Raw genomic sequence first — 21,610 nt, forward strand, 5'->3', positions numbered from 1 at the left:
TTGCATACAAAAGAAACTTAAACGTTTAACCGGAAATATAAAGTATCAAAGTGACTCCCTTGGAAAGTTGTTGTTTTATAACTCTCACATGATTGCAAACACTTTTTTTTTTCAGTTTCCACTAGATTTTATTTTGAGAAACACAAACTTGTCCTCGTACAAGAGGGCTCTCACTCGTCGTACTTCATTCATTCATACATTCCGGTATAAAGTTTCATTACAAACAATTAATCACAACGCGAATTATAGGACAATACATTTAATACTAAAGAAGGCAGTTTTACGCTTAATGTTCCATCGACGGTTATACAGACATGAATGTTTTATACTTTCAGACCAGTACCGTACCGACTCCCTGCTTGAATGGGGGCGCCATGGTAAATGATTCCTGTCAGTGTGTCAACGGATATATAGGGACCACATGTGAACGTCTTATGGAAGGTATGTCAACGCTTGGTAGTGGTTATACTGTGTCGTCTCAAACAAAATATGCAGTTAACCTTTTACTATATTTATCCACGCTTATCCATATATCAGTATTTATTGTTAACTTGCATTTGTGGTTTCTGTTAAATGTAATAATAGTAATCACACGCTGTGACAGAAAATTTGTTGCTCGTGAAAAAAGTTGCTAGAAAAAAGTTTGATTTTGAATTTCTTTAGGCAGTCAGTAGATCTGATGGAATGATTTGACAGATCCCATCGAATTTCAGCCGAAATTAGTCGGAATGGCACTTTTAAAAATGTTTCCATTTGTTAGATATTTGGATTATCTATACATCTTGTAACAGCAACCTATTTCCTAGGAAAACACATGTATGAGAAAGGAAAGGTTGAATTGGAATGTTCGTTTTCATTCAGTTAAACATTATTTATCGAATTACTACCACTTTTTAAATGATTTCTATACATGGAATATTTGCATTATTTGTACATCATGTAATGTGAAAGAAATTACAATTTTTGTAAGTGAAAAAAATTGAAAATTAGAATGTTTATTTTAAGTTAATTGTAAAGCATAATTTGATGAAAATTATATCTTTGTTGAAATTATGAAATTGCCCAGTTCCGTATCAAAAATAACTGCATTACGTTTGAGTTATGCAAAAGGAACTTATCTCCTTAGAGTGGTAGTACCCACTCCTATTAAATGAGATTGTCTAGTTAAGTAAGGAAGCTTAAAGTACATCTGTAATTCCAGAGAAACTCAGCGGATGCTTTATTATGACATATAACATGTCTGTTTTCGTTAAGAGTCATTTTATAGGTTGATATAGTGTACAAAACAGTGGAAATATTAGTCGTCAGTATCGACACTTCCACTTTTCCCCGCATGCCACTCTGGAATGTTGACGCATGCGCATATGTACTTCTAGCAACCTTTTTTCACGAGCAACAAATTTTCTGTCACACCGCCACTGAAGAGAAATAACAATGCTTTCTATTAATATCATGATATAGTAACTCGTACCTTGAGATCTACCATTCTGAACTCTGAGGAAAAACGGATACTGAACATTACGTATTCTGAGTACTGATACCAACTGAGAGAAAATGTTCTCACTTTTGATACTATATTAAGACAATATTAATTTGGTCATTACAGTGTTCGATATGAAAAAAGGTAATCTGTGATGGTAGAATCTGCACTTAAAATATTGCAAGATCTGTTAAATGACTACAATCCGCGAGTCAAGTTCGGTCATAATCGTTATCATAAATACAAAAAAACTTTGAAAAAAAAACAACCCCCCCCCCCCCCCCCAAAAAAAAAACAAAAACAGAAAATATAAATTGTTTTGGATACACAAAAAGTATGTCAAAAAGCAAACTTACCAACCCGGAGAAAATGTATCATAATAACTAGGAATAATGTTTTGCTTTGTAGATTGTACAGAAGGCTACGAATACTACCCGGGGCAGATGGGCACGTTTCTGATACAGCCACCATTGGCACCAGAACCCATACCGACCGTGTGTAGGATGGAGTATGACCTTCGGACCTATCTGCAGCTACGTCATTACACAAGTGGTATTCCGTTCGACAGGGACTGGACCTCCTACAGAGACTGTTTCGGGGATATCTATGAAGAAAATGACGGTACCAGGGACTTTTGGTGGGGGAATCAGAATGCCTACTACTTAACTAATAGCAGGCAGTATGATCTTCTCATACAAGCTGTTGGATATGGTTATAGTGATATCGGAAACATTGTTTACAAGAACTTTGTTGTACAAGACGAGGTAAATAAATACGCCATGTCATACTCTTCAGTTTATATCCTCCCTGTAGAGAATGGTATTACATTAACAATGAATGACAGTTTAGCATACTCAAATGGTTCACAATTTAGTACGTACGATAATGACAATGACCAATCGCTAGGTTTTAATTGTGCAACAGTTCACGGAGCAGGGTGGTGGTTCAATAACTGTACCGAGTGTAACCCTAATGGCCGATTGTGGCCTGGTGGGAACTCGGATCGTTTAGATGTCCAAAACGAATTTTTCTGGAACAATGGCCTGTCTGGGTGGTCTGCGTGGGGAACAGCACTTTGGTTAACTAGGTCTCAGTGACCTTGTTTTCATTCTACTGTAAATTATTATACATGTATATAGATTTTAAAATTCGTTAAGTTTGTAGGTACATTGTACTTGTAAAAAACTCAGACGACCACTGATTTATGGCCGATTTTGTTTGACTTTTAATGTTGTTACTGTTACTCTACAAAGTTTAGAGCATTTTATTTGAAAAAACGAAATGCATTTAAACCGTATTTATTTCAGCTTTCTAGAATTAAATAGGATATAGTCACATTGATTCATAAAACTAACATCCAAAAGCTTTGTATCGCAAAACAGTTGTAAATATTGAAACTGTCATTAGTACATATGTAATGTATCGCAATAGATTCACGTTAGATATCCACAAAATAACGTTCCCGTTAAAGTGCGTCGTTTTGCAGTATCTCTACTTTTATGTGGAATATTTGTGACATAAAAGTGTGTTTTGTATAACACATTGAAGGCTTTATGTTGGTGTAAGGCCACGGTTTGAAGTTATTGCTGGTATATGATATTTTGTAACAGATAAATAGATAATCAGGTGAGCCTTTGACCCAAGCAGTAGGCGATACTGTACAGTTCTACATCTGTATAATCATTTCTTGTTTTATACTCTTAAAGGCCGTACCAACACTCATAACGTAAAACAGACAAAATAAAAAATAAGTTATCAAGTTGCCAATGATCGAACTAGACCAGTTTCACGACAAATGATGTACTGTTATAAGCGAATGTGTAATATGTGATGTTACCTTAATAATCATATGTGTGACTATAACTGATAAACATATTATGAGGACACAAATGTTGATGTATTAATAGAAGAACTACCACTGCCGTGTTGGTTTATATATGTTCATTATACAACTATCATATTGTCAAATAAGTTCATATATGTGTACATTTGATATATCATAACGACGTTTGTTTTTTTGTTTATGAGTATGAATATATTAAAATAAAATGTTTTTAAGGCAATGTGAAACCTCGCATATCGTTTCCTCGTTTTGTCTTTGAAAAACATCCTAAGTATTGAGATATGTCCTTATATGTTCCTACTACTCTAAGACACATTTCCTTATATCTTCTCATATGTTCCTAATACACATTGACACATGTTCTCATATATCCTAACTATTCACTGACACATGTTCTGATGCGCCCACATATGTCCTCAAACGTCCTTGTTACTCCTTGACACGTGTCCTCGTATGTCCTAACAACTCCTTGACACATGTCCTCGTATGTCCTAACTATTCCTTGACACCTGTCCTCGTATGTCCTAACTATTCCTTGGCACGTGTCCTCGTATGTCCTAACTACTCCTTGGCACGTGTCCTCGTATGTCCTAACTATTCCTTGACACGTGTCCTCGTATGTCCTAACTATTCCTTGACACGTGTCCTCGTATGTCCTAACAACTCATTGACACGTGTCCTCATATGTCCTAACTACTCCTTGACACATGTTCTCTTATGAAAATGGTTGTTTGAGTCTCCTTGATTTCATGATCCGCTTTATTGACTTTTGTCCACATCACATTAGCATGGTCGACCTGTCTCTGTATGAATCCCCTCGTAATATGTTTCAATCTGTTCTTCTGTCCATTATACCCGTCCTCATTTGCCCTCGGTTAGTGTTGCCCCCTTGACACTCGTCGACATATGGCCCTGGTTGATGGTGTGTTCTTTTTACCCGTCCTCATGATAACAAATATTATTCGTCCATTTGTGACCCTTGCTGTTGGAGTCTCCATGATACCCGTAATCATTTAACCCTGACTGTTGGAATCTCCTTGACAACCGTCATCATATGACCCTGACTATTGGTGTCTCCTTGACACTCGTCATCATATAACCCTGTCTTTTGGAGTCTCCTTGACACTCGTCATCATTTTAACTTGACTGTTGGTGTCTCCTTGACACTCGTCATCATATGACCCTGACTGTTGGTGTCTCCTTGATACCCGTAATCAATTGACCTTGACTGTTGGTGTCTCCTTAGATACCCGACATCATATGACCTTGACTGTTGGTGTCTCCGTGATACCCGACCTCATATGACCTTGACTGTTGGAGTCTCCTTGATACCCGTCATCATATGACCTCGACTGTTGGTGTCTCATAGACATCCGTCATCATATGACCTTGACTGTTGGTGTCTCATTGACACCCGTCATCATATGACCGTGACTGTTGGAGTCTCCTTGACACCCGTCATCATATGACCGTGATTGTTAGTGTCTCCTTGACACCCGTCATCATATGACCTTGACTGTTGGAGTCTCCTTGATACCCGTCATCATATGACCTTGACTGTTGGAGTCTCCTTGATACCCGTCATCATATGACCGTGACTGTTGGAGTCTCCTTGATACCCGACCTCATATGACCGTGACTGTTGGAGTCTCCTTGATACCCGACCTCATATGACCGTGACTGTTGTTGTCCTCTTTACATCCATCATCATATGATTCTAACTGTTGGTGTCTCATTGACAACCCACCTTATAAGACCCTGACTGTTGGTGTCTCTTTGACACCCGTCCTCATATAACCCTGATAATAAAAGTCGTCTTTGTGCCCATCATCATTTGTTCCTTTGTCATAGCGATGCCGTTTAACCCGTGCAACAAGATTGCTTTCAGTTTGTAATCTTCTTTTTGTGTTTTAGCTATAAGGAAAATAATACAATTGTTTTCCTTGGTAAATGTGTAGGTAAGTACACATACCGCCATATTTGTAAGTTGTCATTGTAAACGACAATTGACATATTTTAGTATGAATGATCTTCTACTGAGACATAAAAACACGTATAAAATAAATGACATATTTTGTTTTTACTTTCAATGACTTCCAAGAAAGTTCACCACTGTATGGTGTAATAATTCTCCGCCATGTGTGTATACTGGTCTCTTGAACCTCTCACAACAGTAAGAACCTCCATAGGGTGATCACAGCGCTGAGTTGCTATCTGGAATATGAAGTCATCACTCAAATCAGTCACTATAAATGAACCTCAATACATGTTTAGTATACCTAAGGAGTAAAACTAAATAGATGAATCTTTTATTGAACTATGCTGCTAGCTTGCCATTAATGATGGTGAAGTACCAACCCTAAATTGGAAGGCGCCCTATACTACAAATACAACATCTGGCTGTATGTATCTAATATTCTAATATATTATAGGCATCCTTCATAATTATCAATAGATATTAGAACGTTTGAATATGTCCATGTATTTAAGTGGACTAGCGGATTTCACTAAGACGACAATTGCAGAGTTAGTATTACATATTGTTTAAAGATTAAATACAGCTACAGACAAAGAAAGCAATTTGAGGAATATCTGACTGATTACTAAAATCGACGAACTGTTTTTTTTTTTAATAAATGTGAAAAATACAGAAACATATACTAGAGCAACACTCCTTGGATGAGCATTTATACCGCGTCGTGTTATATTCTAGAGTGCCTTGATCTCTGAGACGTTTGAAATTTGTGTATGCTTACATTAAGTATTTCGCACACTACATTTGTCCATTAAGGCAGTTTCAAGATGTTTACATTGATATATATGTTTCATCTATGTATATTGATATATTTAAGGAAAAACACGAACAGTTGTATGATACATTTAAATTCACTTTGACTCTGCTGTATCGAATTCACAATTACAACATACCGAATGTCATTTGTGCAATCCTAGGCCATTGAAATCAAGCATATTTACATAAATGTTTATATTCAGATACTTAGCTGGATCGATGAGACATTTGAAACCTATAATGTTAACATTCATATATTACAAACATTTACCTTGATAGTTGTGGTGTTACACGATATGAAAATACCAGCCAATCCATCACCGAGGTAAATGTTTCCCGCAAACGCAGCTATTGCGGAATACTGTGGGATATCCTTACAGTGGTCTAATACCTGCAGATTAAAACCTCAGAATAAGCCCTATTCTTTACAATAGACATCCAATGCAAATCCCATCTGCATGTACTTTCATTGAAATTGTACAATGTATCTTACAAAACATGAATAATATCAAACTTACAGTATCTACTCAGATTAATACTAAAATTTCAACAACATATTTACGCATTTATTTTCTTCACTTGATTATCATTATTTTTTGTAGTATTCTTTTTTTGAAAGAGTTGTTGATTGATTTATTTATTATTACTTTATTTGTATATTTACTTGTCCAAACAATTATGTGGAGAGAGAGAGAGAGACAGAGAGAGACAGTGAGACAGAGAGACAGACAGACAGACAGAGGGAGAGAGAGACAGAGACAGAGACAGAGAGAGACAGAGAGAGAGAGAATTACCGAAATGATTACTTTATGAATTATATTTAAAGACATAATATGCAAGTAGAATGAATGTGAAAAAAAGTAGAATGAATGACGTGTGCAAACCCTCCTGTGAGAGGACATATTTGTGATATCAAAATGGTTTGCCTGAATAAAAAGATTTTACTCAAAAAAAAAACAAAAAAAAGAGTATTTTTTTAAATTTGAAAACACCTATTGAAGCTGTCGAAACACAAATTGAAATAAAAGGTTAGGTTGTATCCTGGCTCTTAATTCTATCTCACAGAAGCTATTGCAAGGGGAAACATTCTGTCCTGTGACAAAAATTACAATTAGGAAACGTAAAGCATTGCCTACATTATGAAACTTCTTTTAAAGAATCTCACATGTTAAAAGTTATACGACAGCGGAAATTGCGCGCGAGCATTAGGCCTATATCACACGTAAAACACATATACACGTAAAAGTTGTATCGGTATACAAAGCACAGGAATAAAACTTCATACATTATATCCCTTATGCCAGGATATAGATGCTGGGGCACTGCAGAGGTCTACCACCGTCGCCTCAGCTTTCGAATGTCCCCCTGATGGACATGGGGCAGCGTTGTCCACAAGGTACGAATTATGGGCAAGGGCTATGAGGGTTTCCAACTTCTGGCATGAGTTAACTTAAAATAAACGTTACAAGGTGCTTGATGTATTTGTTATTCGTGAATATCTGCTCTAGAAATCATTGCAATTCAACGCACTTGACATTAAATATGCAAAATAAATCAATAGATAAATAAATAAATAAGAATAAAATAAATAAAAAAAAATGTACCGTTTCAAGTATTTGCAAAACGTAACAGTTTGCATTTAGAGAAACTACAACTTCAATTGTTTATTGATAATTTATCTTTAGCTCTTTGATGAATTTGACGTTAATCTTATCAATATATCCCTGAACACAAGGCATCCCTTGCATGTTAAACGTTTAATTCGATACAACGACGGACATTTGGTCGTACCTGTCACTGCAGCCTGAGTAGTGGTTGGATGTGACGTAGGGTGGATCGTCACAGGCCTAGGTGTTGTAGGTACTATTCTCAAAAGAATGTTTATAGATTTGTTGGGTAAGATATATAATAATTCTACTAATATTGGAAACTAAAAGCGACATCTGTATTGCCATTTAGCGCACATGTTAAATACCAACAGCTTTAAGCGCTTCCGAAATAGAATGAATGGAAACAAATATAGTATAAACTTAAGGACAAATTCAATATCTCTCATTTTGAGATTTACTCATAACTTTTGGAAGTCATGGACAAATACAGCAAATTCTTTAGTTTAACCGATATTATCAAGATGTGATTTTACGATGGAGAAGGGGCGAGATGTTTGCAGACATTGATATTTATAAGCTTTAGCATCCCTCGTACAAAATTCAGACAAACAAGATTATGTTTTCAAAGTTCCAATAGAATGTATTAACAAGAAAGCCCCGAAAACCTACCGGTTACATGTACAGGATGACAAGCGCACGTGTCAGTATGACTATGAGTCGACACTGAAAAAAGATAATACCGATATTAAATGTGATGTAAATTCTCGTAAAACCACACAAATTCTCGTAAAACCACACAAATTCTCGTAAAACCACACAAATTCTAGTAAAATCATGCAAATTCTAGTAAAATCACTCAAATTCTAGTACAATCACGAATATTACAGACAATATATATAAAGAGTGTAAATATCAAGAAAAGAAGAATATTATTGTTATTATTTATGGAAGGTACTGTAAGATTACTATGATGCTACAATACGGTTACGTAGTTGTATTTCTAATGTATAAATTGTGAAAAGAATGTATGAATGCCATTTCTACCCCAGCATTCATATGATGCTATACGTAGTGTTAAAGATAAACAAACGCTTAAGAATATAAGACATAAGATGGTTGATGAGAAACATAAAGCAATACATTATTGTAGGCATGTAAGTCTTACAAGATAGATGGTTGATGAGAAACATAAAGCAATACATCATTATAGGCTCATAAGACTTACAAGCTAGATGGTTGCTGAGAAACATAAAGCAATACATCATTGTAAGCATATACGACTAACAAGCTAGATGGTTGCTGAGTAACATAAAGCAATACATTATTGTAGGCATATAAGACTTACAAGCTAGATGGTTGATAAGATCCATGAGACAGTAGGTTCGACTGGTAGTCCCTGCCAATAAGTGAAGCTGTGCCCACACTGGAAACAAATATGATATATAACAACATAATTTTTACATGTTCATACTTCAAAATAAGCATGTAATTTGTGATTGTATTAGTTTCATGATCAAATGATGTATGTGCTATTGTTTGTTTGTTGTTGTTTGACGTCCTATTAACAGCCAGGGTCATTTAAGGACGTTCCAGGTTTTGGAGGTGGAGGAAAGCCGGAGTACCCGGAGAAAAAAACACCGGTCAGTACCTGGCAACTGCCCCACGTAGGTTTCGAATTCACAATCCAGAGGTGGAGGGCTAGTGATAAAGTGTCGGGACACCTTAACCACTCGGCCACCGCGGCCCCATGTGATGTATGTGCTATATGATACAGTTGTATACTCATTGTTGCCATATTTTATACGGTGTGATGCTGTTGGTTTTTGTTTCACCTCTACCGCCTTTTACGGAATGTAGAGCATAAAACAGGTATACATTTATTGTCTTCTTTAGATTAATGCATGGCATTAAACGATTCCGTGTATTAACCTAAACAAAGTCATTAGTTGTTTTGTTATATAAAACTAAACCATTAGCAACTCTTTTTGTAGTGAAAATCTCGAACTTGATACAAGAAATTCAGGCCAGAATAGTCATACTAATCCGAAAGTTTACACAACTAATTGCTCATCATATTAAACGAAGAAATATTGTTAATGCGGCTGAAAATAGGTTCATTAATAAATATTTATAGTTGCGATAAGGCACAAAACTGCCTAAAAGAGCTGTTTTGTCATTTTGACTCGTAAGAAGGGGAAGGTACCAAATGTAAAACCAGTCAGGAGGGAAGCAAACAACGCAAAACGGGCCTTACAACCGATATACCATTGACGGTGTACTTATAATCTTATGTGAACAGCATAGTAGGTAATATTTGTGAGGATTTAGCTTCACTATTGTTGCGGTATTAGATTTAGCGAGTAAATACCCAGTTAATATATTAAGCATAAGATATTATTTTCGTGAAACGTATACTCATGTTTGAACATGAATGAATATGATGTTAACACGTGTTTATCATTATTGATACGGTGATGATATTGCTGGCTTCTATTACCGTGGAATATTGTCTCCCCGGAAACATACAACGAATCAATGTTTGGACGTATTCAATGATAATGTAATACTGAACATGGACATTTAAAATGGCGGTGCCTATTATCAAAACTGAAAAAAGGTCTTTTAACGCTACATGTAGATCAATTATTGCCCTACCATTAAACCACCATGCTTCCACCTTATGATGGACTTCGTTGTGTTCTAAATCCCATAGCAACACCACATCACGTGGTCCAAGCCTTGAATGTAAGATAATTACCTGTTTGATGAGTCATACATTGCCCTTGACTTCCTGTTGTGGTCGGATGGTGACCGAGAACATTGGTGAGCAGAGCTGTAATAAGTCTTATTTATTATGACCGAGGACACGTATTCTCACAAGTAAGTAACAGAGACAATATAAATACGTTATTGCCAAAGCATACCGTCATATAACATACTAAAAAATGATACTTCCTTTGGCTGTACATTTACCAAATAAATCATCATTGAAACAGACAAAATTGAAATTGCCCAGCCTAGTTTTTTTTTATACAATCCAACACAGAAAGGCAAATTATTTGTATTCGATCACGTACTAACGATTACTTTTACCAACTTTTCTGTTAGATTGAATTCAAATACAGTGTATGTAAAGTCATTGCTATCAAAATCGTAATATTTAAAAAAAACACTGAAAACTCTGATGAAATAATAAGACATTCTATAATGTTATTTTCATTATGATTTGGACTACAACGTTTGAACTACAACGATAATGTATATATGGTAATGGGTTCACTTACCTGTGTAAGTACTGCGGAAGTTATCTTTACAGTCCTGGTAATGTCCTGGTTTTGTATTGAATTAAAAGCAGACGTCGATTATAAAAACAGTCATCAAACATTATGGCAACGATTTACATATTTAAATATTGATATGTCCTATATCAAGGCAATATAGCTGTGATTATTGGCCACGTACAGACGGACAGCCGTTCGCCGCTCAAGGTGTTACACAGCAATATTTCCAGTTCCAACCTATCACATACACATTTACCGCTGGATCGACTAGAACACAGTGGGGTATAGTAACTACTAGTTGAAAGATAGAACAAAGTGCTCATAGAGGGACTCGAACTAGTGACCCACAGGCCATGAAGGCCAGCGTCATACCAACAGATAAATGTGCCGTCGTGATAAGGAGTGAATATCATGATGACATATTCTGATATATGTGCTCCTGGATTGTTTTAGTAAATTATGATAACCAAAATGGTTACAAATTCTCAATCATTCCTTGCTATATGTTGGCTTATCTAATTGTAATTCATACCCATTTATAGCCTAACATAGTATTAAGGGATATCAGTAGTCTGGTTATGTAATCTATGATATCCTAATTTTCAAGACTGTTTACTGATATCAAATTATTTCTTTTTTATTTCACGATAAAGCAACTATCGATCATGAGGAGTAAGCCACTTCCGTGAATATGAAAATATTTCTAGATAAAATCCGCGTGTCATTAACTTCTCATTATTCACAGTTTGTTTGTAGCGAGAATTTCGATAAAAGCATGTATACGATGTGATTGTGCAGTGTAATATACAGAACGTAGTACTTATGTTGCCAAACAGGACTACATACTATTGTAGCATGACATTACCGTTTGGGGAAATTAGGAAGGCAAATCTAAAACATCAAATCAATTAATTGGTTCTAAGAAACAAGAAATGGTAACGTATACTTCAAATCATCCGATGGTTATCAAACGGGTTTAACAACTGAAGGCAAAATGTCGGACAACATTTTCAACGACACATAATGAAGTGGTCAACTAAGTGGGTGGGAGGGGAGAACCCCAGAACCGTCCCTGTCTGGTGACGGCTGTGACTTATACCGCAGCTGCCTCTTCTGGTGATTAAGATTATGTGTATTCATACAATTGCTATTTTAATACCTAGTGGAATAATTTCGTTCTCATTTTTCTGAAAGTTAAATGCCGAGAGTAATAAGTAAAGAAAGTCATTTCCAACTTTAACGAAATGACGTCAGATACCAATTTAATATTTCCCAATGAGTGATCATTTAGTTTTATATTAACGACAGTGTGAGCCAATCGATGTGATTTGTCTGGTAACACCCATGGCACCAATGTTCCATAACATTGCTACGTACTTGCAAGGAAAATATACTCATCGGTATTGATAGATACATATAAATATTGTTATGTTTTAAACCAAATGTTACGTTGTAATCCAAACAAAACAACATCTCATTCTATGAGAAAAAAAATTGCCCAAGAAAGCATCACAAATGAAGACAGCTTGATAATTATTTTTAAAATCTGACAATAAGTAGATGTTAATTCTACGTTAGGTAATTCTGATTTACTGCAAAGACGGCTATACCAAGGAAGTATAATTTTCCTACATGTGCATGTATACATATAAACATACCTCCATGTACGTTACGGAATACCAAATCATACGTCCCGTTATGGGAACATGAACAAGTTTTTCTGTCAAAATGATTGAACCTTCCTGAAAAGAAGCAAATGTTTGTGTTATGATAAGGTTATCAGCAAACTTAAAAGCAATGGGAATTTGTATCTGCATCTTAAAAATTCAAAGGCTTTATGACTGTATTTATTAACAATATACGGAAAAAGGTTTTTTTCGAACACTTAACAAGAAAAATATTATTAAGTAAATACTACTCTCCGTATTAATACAATAACAAAACATTATGTAAGTATGATAACATTACATTAATATGCAAGCAATCAGTGGCAAACGGTGTAAAATAAAAACAATTCCTACTTGCCTGCCATTTCTTTTATAGCTTCTACAAGGCAACTCTGACGCTGTGACCCAAGGATTTTTAATGGACCCCACACTGTGAAAAATCAACACATTTACATTGTCCAGCCAATATCATATGCTTGTGATATAATGTATCCATAATCAGATTCTAATCGAGCAATTCACGAGCCATTGTTTATCGATTGCCGAACTCTTTTTCTTTAACATTACTGAAAGAGCTGCTATCAAGATGAATTAATTTACAATTGAACAGCAAAGTGATAAAGTTTTAAATATATTGATGAGTATATCAGGATTTGTTTTTATTTCTTTGATGATAATAAGTTATCAATTATCAGTAACGTAAACAAAAATAATATAAATATAACGTTAGAAACGTAAAGTATCGCGCTACCTACGTATTTGGTGTATATTTACCTTTCGTGTAACTAACACACATATCCGTCGACAACACTGCCATCAACTCTGTGATAAATAACAGGTTGAGATGGACATCATCATACAGAGATCCTCCAGTGTAATCACACTATAATTTATATACATTGATCCTCCAGTGTAATCACAATATAATTTATATACAGTGACCATCGAGTGTAATCACACTATAATTTATGTACAGTGACCATCGAGTGTAATCACAATATAATTTATATAGAGTGACCATCGAGTGTAATCACAATATAATTTATATACATTGATCCTCCAGTGTAATCACAATATAATTTATATACAGTGACCATCGAGTGTAATCACACTATAATTTATATACAGTGACCATCGAGTGTAATCACAATATAATTTATATACAGTGACCATCGAGTGTAATCACAATATAATTTATATACAGTGACCATCGAGTGTAATCACACTATAATTTATATACAGTGACCATCGAGTGTAATCACAATATAATTTATATACAGTGACCATCGAGTGTAATCACAATATAATTTATATACAGTGACCATCGAGTGTAATCACAATATAATTTATATACAGTGATCCTCCAGTGTATTCACAATATAATTTATATACAGTGACCATCGAGTGTAATCACAATATAATTTATATAGAGTGAGAATCGAGTGTAATCACAATATAAGTTATATACATTGATCCTCCAGTGTAATCACAATATAATTTATATACAGTGACCATCGAGTGTAATCACACTATAATTTATATACAGTGACCATCGAGTGTAATCACAATATAATTTATATACAGTGACCATCGAGTGTAATCACAATATAATTTATATACAGTGACCATCGAGTGTAATCACAAGATAATTTATATACAGTGACCATCGGGATGTAATCACAATATAATTTATATACAGTGACCATCGAGTGTAATCATAATATAATTTATATACAGTGACCATCGAGTGTAATCACAATATAATTTATATACAGTGACCATGGAGTGTAATCACAATATAATTTATATACCGTGACCATCGAGTGTAGTCACAATATAATTTATATACAGTGACCATCGAGTGTAATCACAATATAATTTATATACAGTGACCATCGAGTGTAATCACAATATAATTTATATACAGTGACCATCGAGTGTAATCACAAGATAATTTATATACAGTGACCATCGAGTGTAATCATGATATAATTTATATACAGTGACAATCGAGTGTAATCACAATATAATCTAAATTTACTAAATTAGAGATAAAGTTATGTCAATAGATATCAAAAGAAGAAAACTAGTCTCCGATCAGTATTCAAAGAGCACAATATCATAAAAGTTAATTAAAACACATATTCGTCGACAACAAGGCCATCAAATCTGTGATAAATTACAGGTATTAGTTGTTATTATGTCAACATAGTAGAAAAGAACAAGGGCTCGTTCAGTATTCAAAGAACACAATTTAATACTCAAAATTCTACGTTTGAAGCGTTGTAAGTAAATCAACATTTAATATTTTTTATAACTAGTTTTGTTTTATTTGAATTAAGGTCAGGTGTGAGGCAATTTTTGTAAAATTATTCATTATGTTAACTTAAGAGTAACACTTACCCTTATATCCCGAATATTCATGACAGTTTACAGAGTGACTATGGTGTGGTGCCGGGGTACTGGTAGCTGCAATAAGAGATATAAACATTATTTTACGTTCAATTTACTTAATCGTTCTATCAAATAGGAATTTCCTCTTTCAGATACCAATAAATAGTATATCCATACAAATAGTCATACGTTAAGATGTGGATAAGTGTGAACTGACAGCGATTATACAGAATTTAGGAACAATGGATTGGATGGAATGAATTGTCCGATATGAGGAACATTTGGTTGAAGTGATATTTAATGGTTAATTTAAGGAACCCTTTGTTATACTTTTTTATGGATGATTCATTTACACAATTGTCGATATGCATGTCGCTTTGATTTGCTCTCATTTCACTAATATTTTCGCAGTGAATAAATCCCTTGAATATAACGAAACATGTATAAAGATTGGCGCTACAAACAACACTGTTAACATGTTCCGCTTTACAATGTAAATATGTACCACTATGCAGACTATATTAGTGGTAAATGACACGGTGATTTTATGAATATCGTTGTGTATCATCAATTACCTGTATGGCAAGAGCACGCTTCAGTGTGACTTCTTGCTGTTAAAATAAAGGGAAATGGTATGTAAAATCAGTATGTTATAAATGAGTTGAGCTTCAATAAAACTAGTTTCCATCGAAACATTTGTATTAGTAATAAAGGTCAACATGGCCATATAATTGTTTACATTCGGCTACACTACCCGAATGTAAAATATGCAATTTTGTAAATTGTTGCAGCTTATACATTCCGATGACGTCACATTGTTTACAGATAATAAATAAATATGAGCTGTGAATGTAGGTTTAGGAAAAAAGGTATGTTGCCTATAAGACTTCAACTTTCACTTTGTCAGTGCAATCGTGATCGCCGCTTGGATCGGCTGTCATGGCAACGACGGGAAAGGTGGTTTTACCACAGTGTTGAAACTTTAAACGTGCATGTACAATCGAAAACTTCTAACTATACTCTATTTCTTTAGAAACAATCTGTAAGTAATTAATTGAATTAATAAAGGTCAATTGCATTTATCTATCGGCGTTTGTTCGTTTCTATATGCCGATTTCAATACTTAAAACTCTGAAGAGTTCGAATATTGAAGCATGGACATTAACATTTGCTCTATAAATCGTTCTAGAGCACCGGACTATAAAACAGCGTGAATGTATTTGTATGAGAACAACGAAAAGTGCTGTACATTCTTACGAAAATGACAAACATCATCAAAATTATTTAACAAGTAGTCAATTAATCGGCACTCCGTCAATTAATACCAGTTTATAAGGTCGTAATGTAACTGTACGTGAATAAATAGAAGAATGTACAACACTTTTCCTCGGTTTCTAAGTACGATGGACAAGTGTATCACTTTTGTTTGTACGGGCAAATACGTTAGTCGGGTGCGTTCGCAATATTTAACGACCAAGTGTTAATGTAGTATTTCGTGCCGGTCACGTAACCACGCGAGAACACGAGGACTGACGAAAACATCCCGATAAGGACGGTGGATACATAACATTAAAATCCGGTCGAGAAAACAAAAAGAACTGACGGGGAAATGATTAAATAATGAATTTATTAAAAAAATCACGATTTTTATTCTGTTTAATTATCAATGCAACATTAACCCGCATGTGTATACAATAACATAATTCAAGCCGGATGAGGATTAAAATCTCGTTTTAAGGGATAGCTGTTGAACCAATGAAGCTTTCCCGCCATGACAATAAAGATGTTAGTATCAATAATATATTCCATAACCACCAATCACATATCATGGTTTTTGGTAATAAACACACGATTTAAAATCAAACAGATAACAGAAGTTCGAAGTCCTATATATTTTTATATAAAATACCGTTTGATCACCATTCGAGGACAGTAAGGAAACCGCCGTTCATTCATTAATAATACCAATGTATCAAACGGAATAGCGTCTGTGATATTCTTTATTAATTCAATGATATGGGACTTTTGGGTTAATATGTCTAAATCCTCATTTGTACATATGCGATGGTATCATAATATTTATCTCATCATTATGCCTGGTATCTTTGAGCTACGAGGGCTGATTGATACGTTGTGAGCCTCGTGTTGAAGGATTTGAATTTTGCCGGACATATTGTATTATTTAACATACATTCCTTCAGTATCTATATACTTTTGCCAGCGGTATTTAATGGCCTCAATGCCACTTTTTATACAACTACTTTTCTTGGCTGGTAGGAAAGTCATCCACTGCATGTGAGAGTTGGGGCAAGGGTTAGGGTAAGGGTGTCTTAAAAAGCTGTTTTTAGCTTTGGAAATAGATGAAAGTCTGACGGAGCTAGATCAAGTGAAGCAGGCGAATGTTCAATAAATTTAAAGCCACAATTGTGAATGGTAGTAATGGCAATGACAGACTTTTCACTCTAGCCGATTTTGTCCATTTTGCAAAAGTCGCTTGTCTATTCAACCTTAAAATCGAAATAAACAAACCAAATGAGACCAGCCCTTGGGTACACGGTCCTTTATAGTCAGAGAATAGTAGGACTTAAAAAGAACATCCCTGAGTACCTCCTTCAATAAGAAGCTCACAACATATCAATCAACCCTCGTATTTATTCTGATCTAGGTAATGTGTTTTATCAGTGTTGTAGTGTCGATAGATAAACCAATCAGTAAGTGAATATGTAGCCATATACAAAACGTTAGATTAGTAAAATTGATATTTTTTTAAGGATTAAAATAAAAAATCAGCATGACTACATTTTCAAACGTACCAACATTATAACATTGAATTGATATAATTGATATACAATGGTTACATATTCTAAAACACCATTCTCGGAGTGAATAAATCAAAATGTATAAAGGAAAAGGAAATTACGAAAGATGGCGTTGATGAAAAAATATGCTACAGTCGACTCTGTAATCAAAGGTCGATGAAAATTAAATGCGGTTAGAGAAACAGTGTATTGTAAACCATTGTAAGATATTACAAAAGTCAGAGTAATACCAATGATAGCGATTCCCTGCTACTTACACGCGATCTTCAGTATGGCATCATGGAGGCAAGTTGAGTCCGTTCTCAATAGGCTGTAGAGTGAGCTCCATACTGTAAGTATGTTATCAGAATTAATATTTTATCGCCTTTCTTGTAGTCGGTATTTCGTGTTTCATCTATTTTTGGCATAACGTGAATCTTTACGTAAACTATTACTTTAGTACCAGACATACTAAAATCAAATAACTATAAATGTTGAACCAGTTTTATTCAATTTTTTGCTAATTGTTTATTGTTGCTTGCTTTCACGTCATAACTGATGCATTTTGTATATTAGTAATGACCATTAACTAACTGATGAAAAAAGACAAATCCATAGCAGTTGCATTCGTTGCTGTACAAATATACTTATTTCGGCGAACTCCAATTTTAGGCGATAACTAGATTTAAATAGATCAGGGCAATGACTAATTGTCATATCGACAAAAAATGTCACAGAAAACAACATACATAATTTGTACTTACAGCAATCATAATATCGGTGAATGCTTGCAGCTACGAATGTTCTAAAATTCTTTAAACACGCGCATTTGCACGTCACATCATCACAAATACTCGACCAAGGATACACTTAACTTACTGCTATGGTGGGTGTTACACGGTGCAGTTGTGTGTCCATGTTGGGTAGGGTAGTGGTGACTACTATACACGTATTTACTAGTAATTTCTGGAAATAAAACATGAACAATTGTGAATATTCTTATTTCCACGAAAGTTTAATTAGTATCTAAACTATACGCGTGGGGATTATTTCCGCTGTCGATGTACCTTCGTGCATTTTTGTCGCAAAAGGTTACTATGGTAATTTGGCGTAATCAATGTTTTTTTCGCTGGTCTACTCAAAATCAAGTATAAAGAAATGAACCAATATATAAAAGATCATATAAGTATTTTGCAAGGCACTTTGTAAAATCATTATAACATTATAATGTTTTTTTTCAACCATCAACTCAACAGTTTTTGACTAATCGAAAACAAGATACTCGCAATTTTCAGGCGTTTTTAGTCGATTTCCATTACGACAGATTGAAAATTAACACAGGTCAGTATTTGTTTTACCAACAATAACCTTTGTAGTACAATCGGAAAAAGGTCCTGTATATGTACCCTTATCTAGTCAATATTCAGTATTATATCAGATGGAAGTTAAGGCAGCATCATCGTTGTAATCTAACACTGGTGAGAAATGCGTAACTACTCAGTAAAGGAACTCGTGTCACTTTCTGTCGAGGAGAACTATAACAATAATTTCAAAACATTTTCCCTGTTATGACTGCCTCATTTTATGTCTCCCATCAGAGTTGCAGACAAGTATTTTTTTTACATTTATAGTACTATCTGTCCACATGAAATAGTGATAGCAAAATAAACACGATAGTTGCAATGATGGCAATCTTGAATATCATGTTGTTCAAAATTTTTATTTAGCACTGCAATTAGAACATGCACTGCTTATAGTTGTGCGCCCTAAGGAATTATCGCCACTCTGTCACTCAATCATGAGACATATCTACAGTTGGGATGAGTACGAAATCTAGTCGACAGACAACGGACATGGTGAGTGATAAAAAGCCACGTTCATTGCAAACAAAAGTCTAAATATCAAAAAGATACACTGTAACCAGTATCGTTAATCATATGGAACAGGTGTTGAAGTGAAACATATATAATACGATGATTACCTTCATATATCGGAATGTGTACGCATGTCCCAAGGGGGTCAAAGTCTGTAAAGAAAACAAAAGGCAACTGTATGTATTTTTTATCATGCTCTATTTTCTATCATATTATTGGTTTCTTCATCTTTATCATCAATGAATCAATTCAGTGTGAATTGATTTTGGTATATATCAGTATAGGATTAGATAGAGAAGGAAACGACGTTACGTTTCAGTGACGGCAATGTCACTTCCATCAGACAATTGACAAGTGCAACCATGGTGTTATGTGTATGATATTGTAAACTGATTGACATGTATTTTAGATAAACAACTAGGAGGCGAACAGTATACATGCCGATTGCCGACTATGTATTGAAGCCGAAGATAACGGGCAAATCATACATTGGATATGATATATCATTTATATTAACATAATTACACTTAATTACATAATGATTTTGTTTTATTAAGAACCAATTCAGTGTTTACAAATAGATAAGTATACCAATGTATGGAATGTGATACAGACTTCTAAGATATAACTTACGTGATAGATGGGTCGCAGCTGAACATGAGCAGTTACTTGGTGTTTGTGCCATCTTCCCGAACACAACTGTTACAATATATAATGACACAGAAGTTAATGATCGATGGAGATTTACTGATATAAAAGACAATGCCATTTCCCAAGACAATTGACCCATTGTTTTTTGTTTTTTGTTTGTTTTACTCTTGTAATGTTACAGACACACATCGCGATGATTATTGATAATTATCATAAATTCCTATCCTATATATCAGACAAAAGTCCCTATGGTGATTTATATATATCAAAAATTCGTATCGTACACATCAGACAAAATGACTCTTGTGGTTTATATATATTACTAACACGGACCACACATATTATACACAAGTCGCTATGGTGATTTATATATGTTACTAACACGAGCCTTACATATCACATAAGTCGCTATGGTGATTTATATATATTAATAACACGTGCCGTACATATCAGACACAAGTCGCTATGGTGATTTATATATTACAAATACGTACTGTACATATCAGACACAAGTCGCTATGGTGATTTATATTTATTACTACCACGATCCGTACATATCACATAAGTCGCTATGGTGATTTATATATTACGAATACGCAACAGATACAAGTCGCTATAGTGATTTATATATTACTAATACGTACCGTACATATCAGACACAAGTCGCTATAGTGATTTATATATTGCTAATACGTATCGTACATATCACAAACAAGTCGCTATGGTGATTTATATATATGTACGTATACGTACCGTACATATCAGACACAAGATGTTATGGTGATTTATATATATATGTACTTATACGTACCGTACATATCAGACACGAGATGCTCGGCACAGGTTCTAGTTCTTGATCCAGAATAAACCAACGCACTCAATTTTTGAAATGCTGCAACAGTATTCCACGTTTGTTATATAAAAACTGTTTTCATTAACAAGTGATTTAAAAACATTACATAATTCTTTATTTAACAGAAAAGATGCTGGATATATTTATTATGAATATTTATATTTGCGCCACTTTATATATGTAATACATGTAAAATGATGAAGAGGTTGCAGGGAGATTCCCGATAACTTCAGGTTGCCGGTCATATATTAGTATAATGTATTACCTTTTAATCAGGTAGAACACAGTTTTAAAAACTCGAACAAAATATTGACTTCAGACATAGCTAACATGCAAACACAGATCTCTAACCCTAATGCTTGTTAATG

At 34.5% G+C, this 21,610-nt stretch overlaps 2 protein-coding genes across 3 annotated transcripts in view; one reads left to right on the forward strand and one right to left on the reverse strand.

Moving 5' to 3' along the window:
- Nucleotides 1-374: 374 nt before the first annotated feature.
- LOC117318040 (fibrinogen gamma chain-like) lies at nucleotides 375-5,243 on the forward strand. The gene is made up of 3 exons (XM_033873041.1): nucleotides 375-441; nucleotides 1,889-2,244; nucleotides 5,238-5,243. Exons 1-3 carry the CDS (start codon nucleotides 375-377, stop codon nucleotides 5,241-5,243), a joined length of 429 nt encoding a protein of 142 aa, XP_033728932.1.
- A 141-nt stretch (nucleotides 5,244-5,384) lies between these two features.
- Nucleotides 5,385-21,610, reverse strand: part of LOC117317927 — a 42,979-nt gene continuing 26,753 nt past the window's right edge. For both annotated transcript variants that reach the window (XM_033872897.1, XM_033872896.1), the window contains exons 15-32: nucleotides 21,201-21,281; nucleotides 20,372-20,437; nucleotides 19,846-19,890; nucleotides 18,744-18,830; nucleotides 18,143-18,214; nucleotides 15,642-15,677; nucleotides 15,076-15,141; nucleotides 13,447-13,494; nucleotides 13,031-13,102; nucleotides 12,664-12,747; nucleotides 11,009-11,053; nucleotides 10,483-10,557; nucleotides 9,070-9,147; nucleotides 8,394-8,447; nucleotides 7,906-7,977; nucleotides 7,400-7,563; nucleotides 6,386-6,505; nucleotides 5,385-5,537 (exon numbers count right to left, since the gene is read on the reverse strand). In XM_033872897.1, the coding sequence (XP_033728788.1) occupies nucleotides 5,430-5,537; nucleotides 6,386-6,505; nucleotides 7,400-7,563; nucleotides 7,906-7,977; nucleotides 8,394-8,447; nucleotides 9,070-9,147; nucleotides 10,483-10,557; nucleotides 11,009-11,053; nucleotides 12,664-12,747; nucleotides 13,031-13,102; nucleotides 13,447-13,494; nucleotides 15,076-15,141; nucleotides 15,642-15,677; nucleotides 18,143-18,214; nucleotides 18,744-18,830; nucleotides 19,846-19,890; nucleotides 20,372-20,437; nucleotides 21,201-21,281 (1,373 nt within the window). In that variant the 3' untranslated portion in view covers nucleotides 5,385-5,429. The remainder of the gene's footprint in view (nucleotides 5,538-6,385; nucleotides 6,506-7,399; nucleotides 7,564-7,905; nucleotides 7,978-8,393; nucleotides 8,448-9,069; nucleotides 9,148-10,482; nucleotides 10,558-11,008; nucleotides 11,054-12,663; nucleotides 12,748-13,030; nucleotides 13,103-13,446; nucleotides 13,495-15,075; nucleotides 15,142-15,641; nucleotides 15,678-18,142; nucleotides 18,215-18,743; nucleotides 18,831-19,845; nucleotides 19,891-20,371; nucleotides 20,438-21,200; nucleotides 21,282-21,610) is intronic.

Source organism: Pecten maximus, chromosome 19, assembly GCF_902652985.1.
Source record: "Pecten maximus chromosome 19, xPecMax1.1, whole genome shotgun sequence".
NCBI lineage: Eukaryota > Metazoa > Mollusca > Bivalvia > Pectinida > Pectinidae > Pecten > Pecten maximus.

Bases quoted from the DNA above. Each gene is read 5' to 3' on its own strand.
- LOC117318040 (XM_033873041.1), top strand. From the start codon at position 375: ATGGTAAATGATTCCTGTCAGTGTGTCAACGGATATATAGGGACCACA. The intron at 442-1,888 runs GTATGTCAACGC...TTTGCTTTGTAG, and splicing joins ATGTGAACGTCTTATGGAAG to ATTGTACAGAAGGCTACGAA.